The sequence below is a fragment of the Oncorhynchus mykiss genome, chromosome 17, assembly GCF_013265735.2.
Source record: "Oncorhynchus mykiss isolate Arlee chromosome 17, USDA_OmykA_1.1, whole genome shotgun sequence".
NCBI classification, from domain to species: Eukaryota; Metazoa; Chordata; class Actinopteri; order Salmoniformes; family Salmonidae; genus Oncorhynchus; species Oncorhynchus mykiss.
Window position 1 is genome coordinate 19273527 of NC_048581.1, and position 15717 is coordinate 19289243.

The following is a 15717-nucleotide window of genomic DNA, read 5'->3' on the forward strand; positions in this document are numbered from 1 at the left end:
TTGAAAAATGAGCGTGAGCGACAACATTGTAAGTGGTCACCTGGTGACTCTCAGAGTGTTTTGTGCGTAATAGACAAATGCGGCCATTGTTTCGCTCCTACTAAGAAGCCAACTGACCCGGTTGATATATTATCGAATAGATATTTGAAAAACACCTTGAGGATTGATTATAAAAAACGTTTGCCATGTTTCTGTCGATATTATGGATCTAATTTTGAAATATTTTTCGGCGTTGTCGTGACCGCAATTTCCGGTTGATTTCTCAGTCAAACGTGAAGAACAAACGGAGCTATTCCGGCTACAAAAATAATCTTTATGGAAAAAAGGAACATTTGCTATTTAACTGGGAGTCTCGTGAGTGAAAACATCCGAAGCTCATCAAAGGTAAACAATTTAATTTGATTGCTTTTCTGATTTTCGTGACCAAGCTGCCTGCTGCTAGCTAGGCATAATGCTATGCTAGGCTATCGATAAACTTATACAAATGCTTGTCTTGCTTTGGCTGTAAAGCATAATTTCAAAATCGGAGATGACAGGGTGATTAACAAAATGCTAAGCTGTTTCAATATATTTCACTTGTGATTTCATGAATAGGAATATTTTCTAGTAATATTTTTTGTCTGTTGCGTTATGCTAATTAGTGTCAGTTGATGACAATTCTCCCGGATCCGGGAGCGGTAGTTCCAAGAGGTTTAAGAGGCTCCTCCGTCCTCCACTCGTTACCTGTATTAATGGCACCTGTTTGAACTTATCAGTATAAAAGACACCTGTCCACAACCTCAAACTGTCACACTCCAAACTCCACTATGGCCAAGACCAAAGAGCTGTCAAAAGACACAAGAAACAAAATTGTAGACCTGCACCAGGCTGGGAAGACTGCGTCTGCAATAGGTAAGCAGCTTGATTTGAAGAAATCAACTGTGGGAGCAATTATTAGGAAATGGAAGACATACAAGACCACTGATAATCTCCCTCGATCTGGGGCTCCACGCAAGATCTCACCCCGTGGGGTCAAAATGATCACAAGAACGGTGAGCAAAAATCTCAGAACCACACGGGGGGGCCTAGTGAATGACCTGCAGCGAGCTGGGACCAAAGTAACAAAGCCTACCATCAGTAACACACTACGCCGCCAGGGACTGAAATCCTGCAGTGCCAGACGTGTCCCCCTGCTTAAGCAGGGGTTAGCTAACACACTGTGCCATTGGAACACAGGAGTAATGGTTGCTGATAATGGGTCTCTGTACGCCTATGTAGATATTCCATAAAAAATCAGCCGTTTCCAGCTACAATAGTCATTTACAACATTAACAATGTCTACACTGCATTTCTTATCAATTTGACAATATTTTAATGGACAAAAACAAAGACATTTCTAAGTGACAAACTTTTGAGCGGTGTATTACTTTACTTAGATTTGTGTGTATTTGGTAGCTGTTGTGGAATTGTTAGATATTGCTGCACTGTTGGAACTAGAAGCACAAGCATTTTGCTACACTCAAAATAACATCTGCTAACCATTTGTATGTGACCAATAACATTTTTATTTGATTATTTACGACTAGGAAACTCTGGTATGAACTCTGGGCCCTGATCTTTCCCACCTGCTTAACTCTGATGCCACGCACCACTGAAAATGGCAACAAAAATTGTTCCTTCCGAGCTCAAAGCACGTGAACTCTCCAAGTAGACATGTCGTTCCTCCGATCACTCCGACATGACGTGAACGTGGCAGTAGCCATAGCCTGGTCCCAGATATATTGGTCTTGTCTTGCCCCTTTCTATGGTCCCTAAACAGATCTGGAACCAGGAACCACTTAGCCAGCCTCCCCTGTGCCTAGTACAGCTCTACTACACCAATGTCTGATGCTGCCTCTGTGTCAAACACCAAGCCAGTGCTTAAGTTTTTACTGGGCTTAATTCACTGGCTTAATTGCCCAATGAATTAATGAGAGGTGAGAACCTCCGTAGCCTTTCCTTACAACGCCTGGTCTTTGTTTCTAACGGGATGATACATTTCTAACAGCGCGCCAGTGTCCTTGGAGGACAATTTAAAAACATCTCCACCAACAGCACTGCAGACTCATAACTGCTCTCTTTTTGTACAATGGGCTGCACATGTGACAAGCTGGTTGCCTATTGGCTTGAGTCTGTTTTTTTTTAAGGACATTAGATATCTGTTGGCAGCAGTATTCAGTTGCAAGCTCTGTGCATAGAATTAGAACTAGAATTCTAGTTGTGACGAACTGCTATGGACTAATATTGAGTTAACATTCTCATCTTCTACTCAATCACTGTCCTTAGGGGATTCTACAGTTGATTATAACAGTGTGTGTGTAGATTGCTAGGGATTGTTTACCTAAGCCTCAGTGACACTGCTCTTATGTGGTTTCACAGGAAACCAATAGGAAACCATCCATTCTTCAGTCTCTGTTGTCTAATAAGGGGTACTGCCTGTCTGTAACCTCAACACAGAGAGGGGGTCTTAACAGTGTTTATAGTTGTGTGTTTACATGGAGACCAGTCCGCTGAGAGAACCTGTAGGAGTTTGGTATGGGTGTGAGATTGAGAAACTCAGTGGTGATTAGTTTGGTGTGTGACGTAGAGGGGATAGAGAGACTGAACGAGAGCATATTGGTTGTAGTTGAGTTGTTTCAGAGAGATGGAGAGGGGCATGGAGAAAGTGTCTCTTCATGGTGATGGTCTTTGTTGTGGTCTGTTGACTGCATTTTACTTGGTTGTAAATCTCCTTTCTGGGTGTGTGATCTTCCTCTTTCCTTGGCTCTTTGCCGTACCATTGGGCAGTAAATCACTTCATCAGATGCAGAATAAGGGGGTGCGTGTGAAAGGAGGAATAGGGAAGACAGGGAGGGATTAGGGAAGACAGGGAGGGATAAGGTTATCTATGTGTACGGCCAGACAAGCTGCATACACTCCTGTGTCTCTGTCGCTCTCGTCTGACAGTGGAGTGGCAAGGCTCAAAGCAGAGCTGTGTGGAGTGTGTCAGAATGATGAGGAGGAGGAGGAGTGTCTGGAGTGCACGGCGGGCACTTTTCTTCAGTGCTCGTCTGTGTGGAGTGTCAGCGAGAGACAGAAAGATAGGCCCCAACCCACCTCCATCTATCTTCAGCTGTGTTTGTGTGTTTGAATTAAGCTGCTGGTTTCTGGTTGCCTCAGCTGGGCCTTTTTATCTGGTCTGCTGGAGCGCTGTCAACGGCCTGGGGGGGACTGTTCCCCGGGGGATGGATGGATGGAGGGAGGGAGGGTGTTTCTGCCACCTGCCGTGGTCTAAGCCTGCCTGCTGCATGGGATCAGAGGGGGAGAGATGTAGGGGTCTCTGTCTGGCTTCTCCATGCTGTGGAAGGGGGAATTAGGAAAGTGATAGCTGGGGTGATTGTAGATGGAGAGGAAGAGATGAAGGGGTACTGGGGGAGAAAGTGGGAAGGAAGAGGAGGGATGCAGCCAAGGCCCTCTGGCTCCTCAGCCTGCAGCTCAAACTCTGGCAGTAGGGTTGTGGTGTGGGGCTATGGCTGAGCTGTGTTGGCACTAGCAGGGTTGTGGTGGGACCAAGTTGGCAGAGCTATAATGGCACCATGTACGAGCTGTGACTGGCATAGACCTCACTGGGAGATCTGCTTGTTGACAAATTGGTGCAGAATTGGAGAAGACAAATTGATGCTTGGAGCATTTTCCATGTTTTGAGATTTGGGTTTGTGTGCTTGGCTTGTTGAAATGGAATTGACACTTGATACATTAACTGAAGTTCTTATCCAGAGCGACTTAGTTATTTACATGGACAGTGTTTTTAAATGCTTCCTGACATTTTCTCCCCTCTCCCATTCTCTCCTTCTCCTCTCTCCTTTTTGTTCTTTCAGTTGGGCCTGGGCAGTAACGGTGGCAGTCCGTTTGGTGGTCAGTATGGCCAGGGGGGGCCAGGGCAGGGGGTGAACCCCCAGCAGCTTCAGAACAAGGCAGCACCCCTTACCGCCGTCACCAGCGTGCCAAACCTGGTGAGTCCTTCTGTCCACACCTAGTCTGGCACCCTATTCCCTAAAGAGTGCACAACTTTTTTCAGGAGTGTTTCCTGTTCTCTCTGTATGTTATGTGCAAATGTCAAGGCTTTGCATTGATCCTGGGATCCTGTCACTGTAGTTAGGTGCAATTATTTTGAGGTAGAGGTTCTTTAACATATCCCCCCCCCTCTTTCCTCCACCCCTCCAGCTCCAGCAGCAGCCCGGGCAGCAGGTGCCCTCGGTGGGCATGGTCCCTGTGCCCGGCAGTGTATCCATCTCTGGCCCCACGGCCGACCCGGAGAAGCGCAAACTGATCCAACAGCAGCTGGTGCTCCTGCTCCACGCCCACAAGTGCCAGCGGCGCGAGCAAGCCAATGGGGAGGTGCGGGCCTGCGCCCTGCCACACTGCCGCACCATGAAGAATGTCCTCAACCACATGACCCACTGCCAGGCCGGCAAGTCCTGCCAGGGTCAGTACTGGGGGTGGGGGGGGGCAAGGTCTGGCACTGTGGCTAATGGAGGGTGGGGACACATCCTTGGTGTGGAGTAGCACCATGGCTGGGTTGTTGAGGCCAGAGTTTCTCTCTCCCCCTGTCTCATCACTCCTCCCTCCCTCCACTCGTCCTGTCTGATTTCTCTCCAAGTAACACAAAGGCCAGGCGCTCTCCTTCACTCCACAACGTTCACACCATGCATCTTTGCCTAATCTGGTCACGCCACTGGGGATTTCCAGTTCTACACCTCGAATGCTACTTTCCCACTCTCTCCCCTTTTCTCTTTCCCTCTCAATCCTTTCTCCTTCTTTCCCTTCATTCTCTAGTTGTATTTTCTCTTTCATGGCTTTAATGGAAAATTCCCCTCCAGCCTCCCTCTCATTTATGTCTGGCCTGGTATGCTGTCTGGTTGAAGTGTCATATGAAGCCAAACACTTGTGCATGCCAAGTCGTTGGTTCTTCGTGTCTCTGCCAGCTCATTTCCTTCGGCTACCCACCACCCAAATAATCAGCACGAACGTTCCTCTTCAGAGTAATTGTTCCTTTTTCTCAGATCTAATGTAAATAGATTTGTATTTTCTTAGGTGATTCTGGTGCTTGGATTGGCTTGTTTTGAGAATTCACAGAATCTAAGCAAACTATTGCTAAGCTCTTATTATGAGGGGTTGTGTATTGAGTCTGTAAGAAATTCATTTTGAGATAATTTGAGGGTTTTATTATTAATGCTCAAACAGTCTTGCCATGTTGGTGTATTCCCTAATAGTTATGCATTCATACTTCTCTACACCGCTTCAAGCAATTTATTCACTTAGCTGTCACTTTCATGTATACTTGCCTTTAGTTCTAGACTCCCTCTTCTCCTACCCCAGGGCTTGCCCAGGGCTTTCCCAGGGCTAGTGGCAGCAGCAGGCGCATCAGTCGGGGTCATCTTCAGTTGGGCGAAAATGTTTTAAAGCATTCTGAAATGCGGAGGTTCTTCTTGAATTTGTCCAATAATAATTGCCAGATTCTAGTTTACCGTTGCAAAATGTTTTGCTATTGTGTGCCCTACTGACAGGATCCAGGGCTCTCTGTTAGCCAACTTGGGTTCTCTGCTCTGGAGAATAGAGGGAACCCAATATGTCTGCTACAAAACCAGGAGAAACATGTTTTGTTGTTTCTTGTTCTCTCCCTAATGAGGCCAATGACGAGGTGCAGATTTTGCCCAATAATTTTTTTTATTCTGTTGAACAGGGCCCTGGGACTCTATATTAGCCAGTTAGCCAACACTGCCAGGAGAAACCCAATCTGGCAGGTACAGATTCCAGAACCAAAAAGAACACATTGTTTTGGTTGTGGTTCTCTTCTTCTGCCTCCCAAGGCCAAATGTAGTAGACTCTTCCCAGTCTGAATTATCCCTGTGAGAAGCCTGGTATGATAACCAGGCCTTTGGGGAGTCTCTGGTTTCTCCTCAATTTCTTGTTCTGCCTCGGTGTTATAACAAGCCAAGACTTATTGTTTACGGCCTTGCTGCTCTCTGTGTTGCTTTGGAAGGCCTGGATGCTGTTGGCATGAATACACTCTTGCTCTCTTAAAGTGCATTTTGTACTCATGTCAGAGATCTTATAGACTCCTCTTCCTGCATTTATTTGTACTCTATCAGTTCTTAAAACCGACAATAACTTTTGAACATCAGATCGGCAGTTACTTAGGCCAAATCCAGCTTCAACTTCGACTAATCTGCCCTGGACTCTCTGTAATTCCGACCCAATTTTCGGGGTATCCAAGTGAAAACACTGGCGTTCTAGACGAGACGGGGAGTATTTGCGCGATTAAGGCAAAGGGAAAACTGGCCCCCTCTTCCCTGCATTCTACCGGCCACTTGATAATAAGATTTGATTGACGACCGCGGCTTTGCTACCAAAATAATTCTTAATTGCTGTTATCGTGACTGTTGTATAGATTCCACCTCAGAACAAGAAAAATAACACGCTGGAACTTAACGAACTATGCGAGGCTATAAACAAGCAGGAAAACTTGCACCCAGAGGCTGCTTTCCTTGTTGCCGGCGCTGTTTATCTTTTAGTTTGCATCATTAACCTCTACAGGATCGGTGTCCTGACAATAGTTCCTCAACGTAGCCTATTTGAAAAATCTTTCCAGCTCTCTTCCTTTCGATAACCACTCCGAATGAAATGGGGAAAAAATGTCATGCTCTGATCCGGTAGAAAATCCATACCTGATTTACTTCTTATCTCTTGCACAAAATAGCCTTCAGCTGTGTCTGTCTGGAGTTCACTGGGACGGAAACTCTGAGGGCCCAGAGTAATTTATGCAAGTTTGCTAGCACAAGCGTCTTCCGGAAAAAGTTAATAGTTGATACAATGTTTGAAGTTCCTTGCAGACAAGCTATGCATAGCCAATGTGGTTTTTTAGGATATGGGTTTTTATCATGATATATTCTACCTCCGCGCTGCAATGATTTTATTTGTTGGCTTTTTATGTAGGCTATTTTTACATATTCTCATGTGGAAAAGCCTACGTAGGACACAACGAAAAGACAATTGCAACAACGTATAGCTGAACACCACAGCTCAATCAGGTGTAAGAACATTGACTATCCAGTAGCAGCTCACTTTGTTGAAGCTAACCATCCAATCTGCTCCCTCAAATACACAGGCATTGAGCATGTTGCTCTACCAAGGAGGGGAGGTAACATGGAGATCCTACTATTACTAAGGGAGGCTTACTGGATATCCTATCTAAAAACTTTGGCCCCCTAGTGGTCTGAATATTTACTTTGCTCTCAGGCCCATCTTATGAACAAGTTTTTTATGAATTGATATATTCTTTCTACAACTTATTAGCATATGTTCCCCCTGTTGATGCTTATTATGCATTAAGGTTGAACCAAAAGACTACATGTAACAAATATAAATTAAATAGGAAACCATTAAATATGTGACATTGAATTAAACAATAATGTATGTTGATGCTAATATTATGGACAATATTCAATTGCTTGCATATGATAACAATAGCCTAATATTTAATATGCCATAAACTATTGATTTTTAACAGTTTCACTCAATTAATTCTAATTAACTCTAATAATTGACTCAACCCTCACACCCCCCTGTGATTGGTTGCACTAATTACACTGATTGTCTACATAACCTGGTTCAAGTATGCATGACATTACCCTGAAGGCACAGTGATGCCGAAATGTTGATGATTTAACCTATACATTATATATGTAGTGTGCGACTCTGTCTTATAGTTTATTCGCCTTCAGTCAGCACAAATAATTTTTTTGTTTAGATAGAATTATGATTAACCACATGACGTTGATTTAGACATTTGAAAACGTTATAACTGAAATGAAACTGTTCTTTGAAAATGTGCAGATAAAAATCATAACTGACAAGCAGAGCAGTGGAAATGGTACGCCAACTTATCACTCCAAATGGAAAAGGTTGCCGACCTTCGGTGTAGCCTATTACCGGCAACTTTAGGAACGTAATGATAGAATCTGCCAAGGCCACCGGGGGAGGAGGGGGTCAAGAACAGGTTATTTCTTCTGGTTAGGCTATATTGATCTCTGGCTCCCTCTTTTTAGTAATTTGTCATTTTTAATCGCAGTGCTTAAAGCATCAGACAAGCTCGGTAGCCAACATATATATTTGATTTTATTCAAACAGTGCATTCAGAAAGTATTCAGACCCCTTCATCTTTTCTACATTTTGTTACATTATAGCCTCATTCTAAAATGAATGAATCAAATTAAAACGGATACCTTATTTACACAAGTATTCAGACCCTTTGCTATGAGACTCGAAATTGAGCTCAGGTGCATTCTGTTAACATTGATCATCCTTGATGTTCCTAAAACTTGATTGGAGTCCACTTGTGGCAAATTCAATTGATTGAACACGAGAAAGGCACACCTGTCTTTATAAAGGTCCCACAGTTGACAGTGCATGTCAGAGCAAAAACCAAGCCATGAGGTTGAAGGAATTGTCTGTAGAGCTCAGAGACAGGATTGTGTCAAGGCACAGATCTGGGGAAGGGTACCAAAACATTTCTGCTCCATTGAAGGTCCCCAAGAACACAGTGGCCTCCATCATTCTTCAATGGAGAAAACCACCAGGACTCTTCCTAGAGCTGTGCCCAGCCAAACTTAGCAATCAGGGGAGAAGTGCCTTGGTCAGGGATGTGACCAAGGACTCAATGCTCACTCTAACAGAGTTCCTCTGTGGTGATGGGAGAACCTTCCAGAAGAACACCCATCTCTGCAGCACTCCACCAATCAGGTCTTTATGGTAGAGTGGTCAGACAGAAGTCACTCATCAGTGAAAGGCACAAGACAGCCCGCTTGAAGTTTGCAAAAAGGCACCTGAAGACTCTCTGACCATGAGAGCTGTGGGGAGGTTTTTCAGCGGCCGGTACTGGGAGACTAGTCAGGATCGAGGGAAAGATGAACAGAGCAAAGTACAAAGAGATCCTTGATGAAACCCTGCTCCAGACCACTCAGGACCTCAGACTGGGATGAAGGTTCATCTTCCAACAAGACAACAACCCTAGGCACACAGCCAAGACAACGCAGGAGTGGTTTCGGAACAAGTCTCTGAATGTCCTTGAGTGGCCCAGCCAGAGCCCGGACTTGAACCCGATTGAACATCTCTGGAGAGACCTGAAAATGGCTGTGCAGTGATGCTCCCCATCCAACCTGACAGAGCTCGAGGGGATCTGCAGAGAAGAATGGGGGAGACTCCCCAAATACAGGTGTGCCAAGCTTGTAGCATCATACCCAAGAAGACTCGAGGCTTTAATCACTGCCACAGGTGCTTTCACAAGGTGCTGAGTAAAGGGTCTGAATTTTTTCCCCCACCATTTCTAAAAAATCAGTTCTTTGTCATTATGGGGTATAGTGTGTAGATTGAGGAAACAATGATATTTGATCATTTTTAAATAAAGGTATTACATTTTTTACAAATCGGCAAATCGGCGCCAAAAAATACCGATTTCCGATTTGTTATGAAAACTTGAAATCGGCCCTAAGTAATCGGCCATTACGATTAATCGGTCGACCTCTAGTGTGTATACATACATACATACATACATACATACATACATACATACATACATACATACATACATACATACATACATACATACATACATACATACATACACACACACACACACACACACACACACACACACACACACACATATAGATATATAGAGTATTGTGATCGTACATGGAAACAGTGCCCCCCAAAAAATCATAAAAACACGAGTCAACCCAGATAGTCCGTGTAGCCATTTTGTTAGCTATTTAGAAGCTGTTCAGTAGCCTGTTGGTGTCAGACCTGATGCACCAGTACCGTAAACAAAGGGAACAGTCTAAGGCTTGCAGGCGCGTAAACATTCATTCAAACAGCACTTTCGTGCGTTGCCTGCAGCTCTTTGTTGTGCATCAAGCATTGCGCTGTTTATGACTTCAAGCCTATCAACTCCCGAGATGAGTCTGGTGTAACCGACGTGAAATGGCTAGCTAGTTAGCGCGCGCTAATAGCGTTTCAAACGTCACTCGCTCTGAGCCTTCTAGTAGTTTTTCCCCTTGCTCTGCATGGGTAATGCTGCTTCGATGGTGGCTGTTGTCGTTGTGTTGCTGGTTCGAGCCCAGGGAGGAGCGAGGAGAGGGACAGAAGCTATACTGTTTCACTGGCAATACTAAAGTGCCTATAAGAACATCCAATAGTCAAAAGGTTAATGAAATACAAATGGTATAGAGGGAAATAGTCCTATAATAACTACAACCTAAAACTTCTTACCTGGGAATATTGAAGACTCATATTAAAAGGAACCACCAGCTTTTATATGTTCTCATGTTCTGAGCAAGGAACTGAAACCTTAGCTTTTACATAGCACATATTGCACTTTTACTCTCTTCTCCAACACTTTGTGTTTGCATTATTTAAACCAAATTGAACATGTTTCATTATTTATTTGAGGCTAAATTGATTTTATTGATATATTATATTAAGTACAAATAAGTCTTAATTCAGTATTGTTGTAATTGTCATTATTACAAATACATTTTGTAACACGTATAATCATCATATATGCTGCTGCTACTCTGTCATTTATCCTGATGCCTAGTGACCTCTATCTGCTGCTATGACTCCAGAATCCCTGCACATTGAAAATAGAATATTCAAACTGACCCTGTATATATCTTACTTACACTACACGGTCAAAAGTATGTGGACATCCCTTCATATTAGCAGATTCTGCAGATGTATAAAACTCAGCACACAGTCATGCGATCTTCATAGACTAACATTGGCAGTGTAATGGCCCTTACTGAAGAGCTCAGTGTCATTCAATGTGGCACCATCATAGGGTGCCACCTTTCCAACAAGTCAGTTCGTCTAATTTCTGCCCTGCTAGAGTTGCCCCGGTCAACTGTAAGTGCTGTGAAGTGGAAACGTCTAGGAGCAACAGCGGCTCAGCGTTAGTGGTAGGCCACAGAACGGGACCGCCAAGTGCTGAAACGTGTAGCGTGTAAAAATTCGGTCCTTGCAACACCGAATTCCAAACTGCCTCTGGACGCAACGTCCGCACAAGAACTCATCGGGAGCTTCATGAAATGGGTTTCCATTGCCGAGCAGCTGCACACAAGCCTTGGATCACCATGCCCAATACCATGTGTTGGCTGAAGTGGTATAAAGCTTGCCACCATTGGACTCTGGAGCAGTGGAAACGCGTTCTCTGGAGTGATGAATCATGCCTCACCATCTGGCAGTCCGACAGACAAATCTGGGTTTGTTGAATGCCAGGAGAACGCTACCGGCCAGAATGCATAGAGCCAACTAAAGTTTGGTAGAGGAAGAATAATGTTCTGGGGCTTTTTTTTTTATTGTTCGGTCTAGGCCCCTTAGTTGCAGTGAAGGGAAATCTTAACGCTACAGCATACAATGACATTCTAGACGATTCTGTGCTTCCAACTTTTTGGCAATAGTTTGGGGAAGGCTTTTCCCTGTTTCAGCATGACATTGTCCCTGTGCACAAAGCGAGGTCCATACAGAAATGGTTTGTTGAGTTCGGTGTGGAAGAACTTGACTAGTCTGCACAGAGCCCTGACCTCAACCCCACCGAACACCTTTGGGATGAATTGGAAAGCCGACTGCACGCCTGGACAAATCGGCCAAAATCAGTGCCCGACCTCACTAATGCTGTTGCGGATGAATTGAGTCCCCGCTGCAGTGTTCGAACATCTTCTGGGAAGGCTTTCCACTATAGTGGAGGCTGTTACAGCAGCAAAGGGGGAACCAACTCCATATTAATGCCCGTGATTTTGGAATAAGATGTTCGAAGAGCAAGTGTCCACATACTTTTGGTAATGTGGCGTACTTCTCATGTGTTTATTTCATTTTATTCTACCTTGTTATTTTTTAGCATTACATTGATATTGATTACTGCATTGTTGGGTTTAGTGCAAGAAAGGCATTTCACTGTATTAAACCTGTGTTACAGGTGGTGTAACGCTGTGTTCCCTCTGCTCTTCCTTTCCCCTCTGTAGTGGCTCACTGTGCGTCATCCAGACAGATCATCTCACACTGGAAGAACTGTACGCGGCACGACTGTCCTGTCTGCCTGCCGCTAAAGAACGCCAGTGACAAGAAGAACCAGCAACGTGAGTAGTACCCACACACACTGATCTAGGATCAGTTTACTGACTCCCCATATATCAACCATTTAGGGTGAAAACCCAAAACTGAACTTAGATCAGTGACTAGAAACCACCTCATCCTACTCAATGAGTACTTCATCATCCATAAGACACCGCCACCTGTAGATATCTATATACTAGCCGTGTGTTCCTCTAGCCTGGTCTTAGATATGTTTGTGCTGTCTTGCCAATGACCGTAGATCTAGGCAAGACGGCACAATCAGAACTGGGACCAGGCTAGAGTTCCACAGGGCTGGCTATGAACAGCTCGATGAGCAAGAGTGGACTCCTGCTGGGCTTGTAATCCGAGACGCAGGAGGGAGAGGAGGGGGATGGAGGGTGTGTGGCTGTCCTGCTGAGGGATTGGCTGGTGGGCTGATGATTCATTTAACCCCCCCCCCCCAGATGACTGCCTGCCTCCATGGATGTTTTTTTTCTCTTTCTCCTTTCTTGTTCTCTCACTCTGCTAATTGCTCCCTCTCTCTCCTTCTCTTTGCCTTACTCTGCTTACTTGTTTTTTTCCCTTTGCTCTTTTACTCCTTCTTTCTCTCTTGTTCTCTGCTTGCTCATTCTCTCTCCCTCTGCTCAGCTTCTTTCATCACTCTGTTCTTCAGAGAGTTTGTTTCTCTCTGCTTGATTCACATGCTGGAAAGCACAATGGCACCACTGACTTTACTCCTGCCAGTGTAAATAGCAAGCAACGTTTCAGTTTGTTCTCCTCTGATTTTCTTTTTGTCTTATGATGCGTCCCAAATTGCACCCTATTCCCTACATACACCAGGGCCCATAGTGCACTATAGGGAATAGGGTCCCATTTGGGACGCAGACTTAGAGTAGTATGTTGGCTGAACTCTATTTAATATGCAGATTTTACACATGTAATACCCCCTGAAGGAATTTCTACAGCTCTTGTGTGTCATAATGTGGTTAAACCACTAAGATTAGAACCATATCTGCTGTTTCACACGGCTATCTCATGGCAAGTAAAGTTCCAAGAATAAATATCAATCAGGTTATGAAAGCTTTGTGTGTGTGTGTGTGTATACATGAATGTGTGCCTACATGACCGTGTATATTTGTTTGATTACATTGTATAGGACTATAGCTAACAGCATATGTTTATCATAGTCCAATCAATCAATCAATGTTAACTAGAATCTCTCTTCCCCCCCCTCCAGCCTTGTTGAGTTCCCCCAACGCTGCCCTCCAGAACTCCCTGGCCTCTGTGGTCTCTGGCCCTCCCAGCTCTCCCTCCCTCAACACCCCCACCCCCATCGACCCCTCCTCCATGCAGAGGGCCTATGCTGCCCTGGGCCTGCCGTACAGCAACCAGACCCCCACCCCCGGTCAGACCCCCCCAGAGGGACAGAACGCTACCATGGGGCAGCATCCACAGCTGATGAGACCCATCAATGCACTAGGTAAAGTATGGTTTCGTATAGCAGGGCTGTGTTCATTAGGATACTCCACAGAAGACATTTTGGAAATGTTTAGGAATGGAAAATGGGAATTAGTGTTTCTTATTGGACCAGTTCAGGTTTGAGTTTATTTTTATTTTTACAGGGACAGTGGACATTAATCAATGTTTCATTAAAAGTGCTGGTTTTAGCCAGCCGGCTAATTTTCAACCGCAGTCCCTGGGCAGGTTATTAAAAACAATTACAATATAGACAATCATTGAGCAGTGAGCACACGCAGAGCAACAATAGGACAAGCAAGACGTAGCATACAGACAGAGCAACATAGGACAAGCAAGACGTAGCATACAGACAGAGCAACATAGGACAAGCAAGACGTAGCATACAGACAGAGCAACATAGGACAAGCAAGACGTAGCATACAGACAGAGCAACATAGGACAAGCAAGACGTAGCATACAGACAGAGCAACATAGGACAAGCAAGACGTAGCATACAGACAGAGCAACAGAACAAAAAGCAGCAAGAAAAAATTCATTAAAGCAACAAAGTGTTTCCACACCTCACAAGCTACAGACAACATGGAAAGTGGCAATATACATCTAGGGATTATGATCACAAATCTGATTGACCTTTAGCCATGTATTCATACATTTTGTGAAAGTGTGATAGGTGGTGCAGTTATGTGTGTGATGGCAGTGTATTCCAGACATGGGAAGCTCTCACAGAGAAAGCGGATTTACTAAAGGTGGTTTTCCTTAAGGGAACTATACAGTCACCTCTCATGGCAGACCTTGTGGATCTGCTGCCATATGTTTGGGTTTTCTGTTTAACAAAACTACTGAGTGGAGGGGGAGCCAGGGCATTTAGGATCTTGAATACAAGACATGTGTCAGTGTATTGCACAAGATTTTCCCAACTCAGGAGCTCATGCTTTCTGAGGATGTGACAGTGATGATGGCTATTGGGCTTCTTATCAAGCACTTTGAGAGCCTGTTTGTAGACAGACTGAATAGGTTTTAATGTTGTACAGCAAGCTTGGGCCCAACTAGTCAAGCAGTATGTTAAGTGGGGGAGTATCGTAGATTTGAAGTACAGTTTTGCTACCTCTGTAGCCAAACAATTTCGTATTTGGTTATCTGAATGACCTTTTTCACATGCTTTTTAAAAGAGAGGTTGGAATCAAGTATGATGCCAAGGTACTTAAAATCAGATACCACCTGGAGCTTCTCCCCTGACACATAGACATCTGGTTCAGTACTTGTGCAGCTTGTTGTTTGCTCTTTGCATGCACATGTATCATCTGCATACATTTGAACTTCAGACCCAGTACAGACAGAAGGCAGATCATTAATGTACAGGCTGAACATGAGGGGCCCCAGTATTGACCCTTGTGGCACGCCCACATCATAGCTAAGAGTGGGCGACAGCTCATCGCTCACTCTGACACACTGAGTTCTGCCTTCAAGGTATGATTTCATCCATCTCAAGGCATTGGGGGAAAAGTTGAACTTGGACCATTTTGTAATGAGAATGACAAAATCTCACAGTATCAAAAGCCTTCCTTAGGTCCAGAAACACAGCCCCAAGGTACTCCGTGTTTCAATCAATTTTCTGTTTGCTGCCTAATGAGCATGATCCCAGGTGTGTCAGTTTGGGAGAAGTGTTTGATTAAGAGATCATAGTTTAGTCAGTCTCCATTGGGCCTTGCTCAACAGGTTTTATTGTTTGGTTAACCGTCTAGTAACAGTTTCTACTTAATTTAACTGCGTAAACATTAAAGCGTGTGTGTGCTTCTGTCTTGTCTGACGAGACGTGTGTGTGTGTGTATAATACAATCTTAACTTGCGTCTAAACACACATACAGATTCTAACTTGCTGTGTCTCTCTTTCTCCAGGTAACCAGATGGCTCTGGGGGGCGGGACGATGGGCGTGGCCTCGTCAGATCAGACCAATCTGCACTCGGACTCTCTCAACGCCAACAAGTGAGTCTCGGCAAACATACATCATGTCTAGGAGCTGTGCCAAGGAATTGAATTATTGATCAAGTAGTTATTCAAAAAACTGTTGC

General features: G+C 44.4%; 1 protein-coding gene across 1 annotated transcript in view; it reads left to right on the forward strand.

Moving 5' to 3' along the window:
* Window positions 1-15717, forward strand: part of LOC110487234 (CREB-binding protein) — a 67996-nt gene that overhangs the window by 25149 nt on the left and 27130 nt on the right. Inside the window, exons 3-7 of the mRNA XM_036949232.1 lie at window positions 3876-4010; window positions 4222-4483; window positions 12078-12191; window positions 13406-13648; window positions 15544-15631. Of these exons, the coding sequence (XP_036805127.1) occupies window positions 3876-4010; window positions 4222-4483; window positions 12078-12191; window positions 13406-13648; window positions 15544-15631 (842 nt within the window). The remainder of the gene's footprint in view (window positions 1-3875; window positions 4011-4221; window positions 4484-12077; window positions 12192-13405; window positions 13649-15543; window positions 15632-15717) is intronic.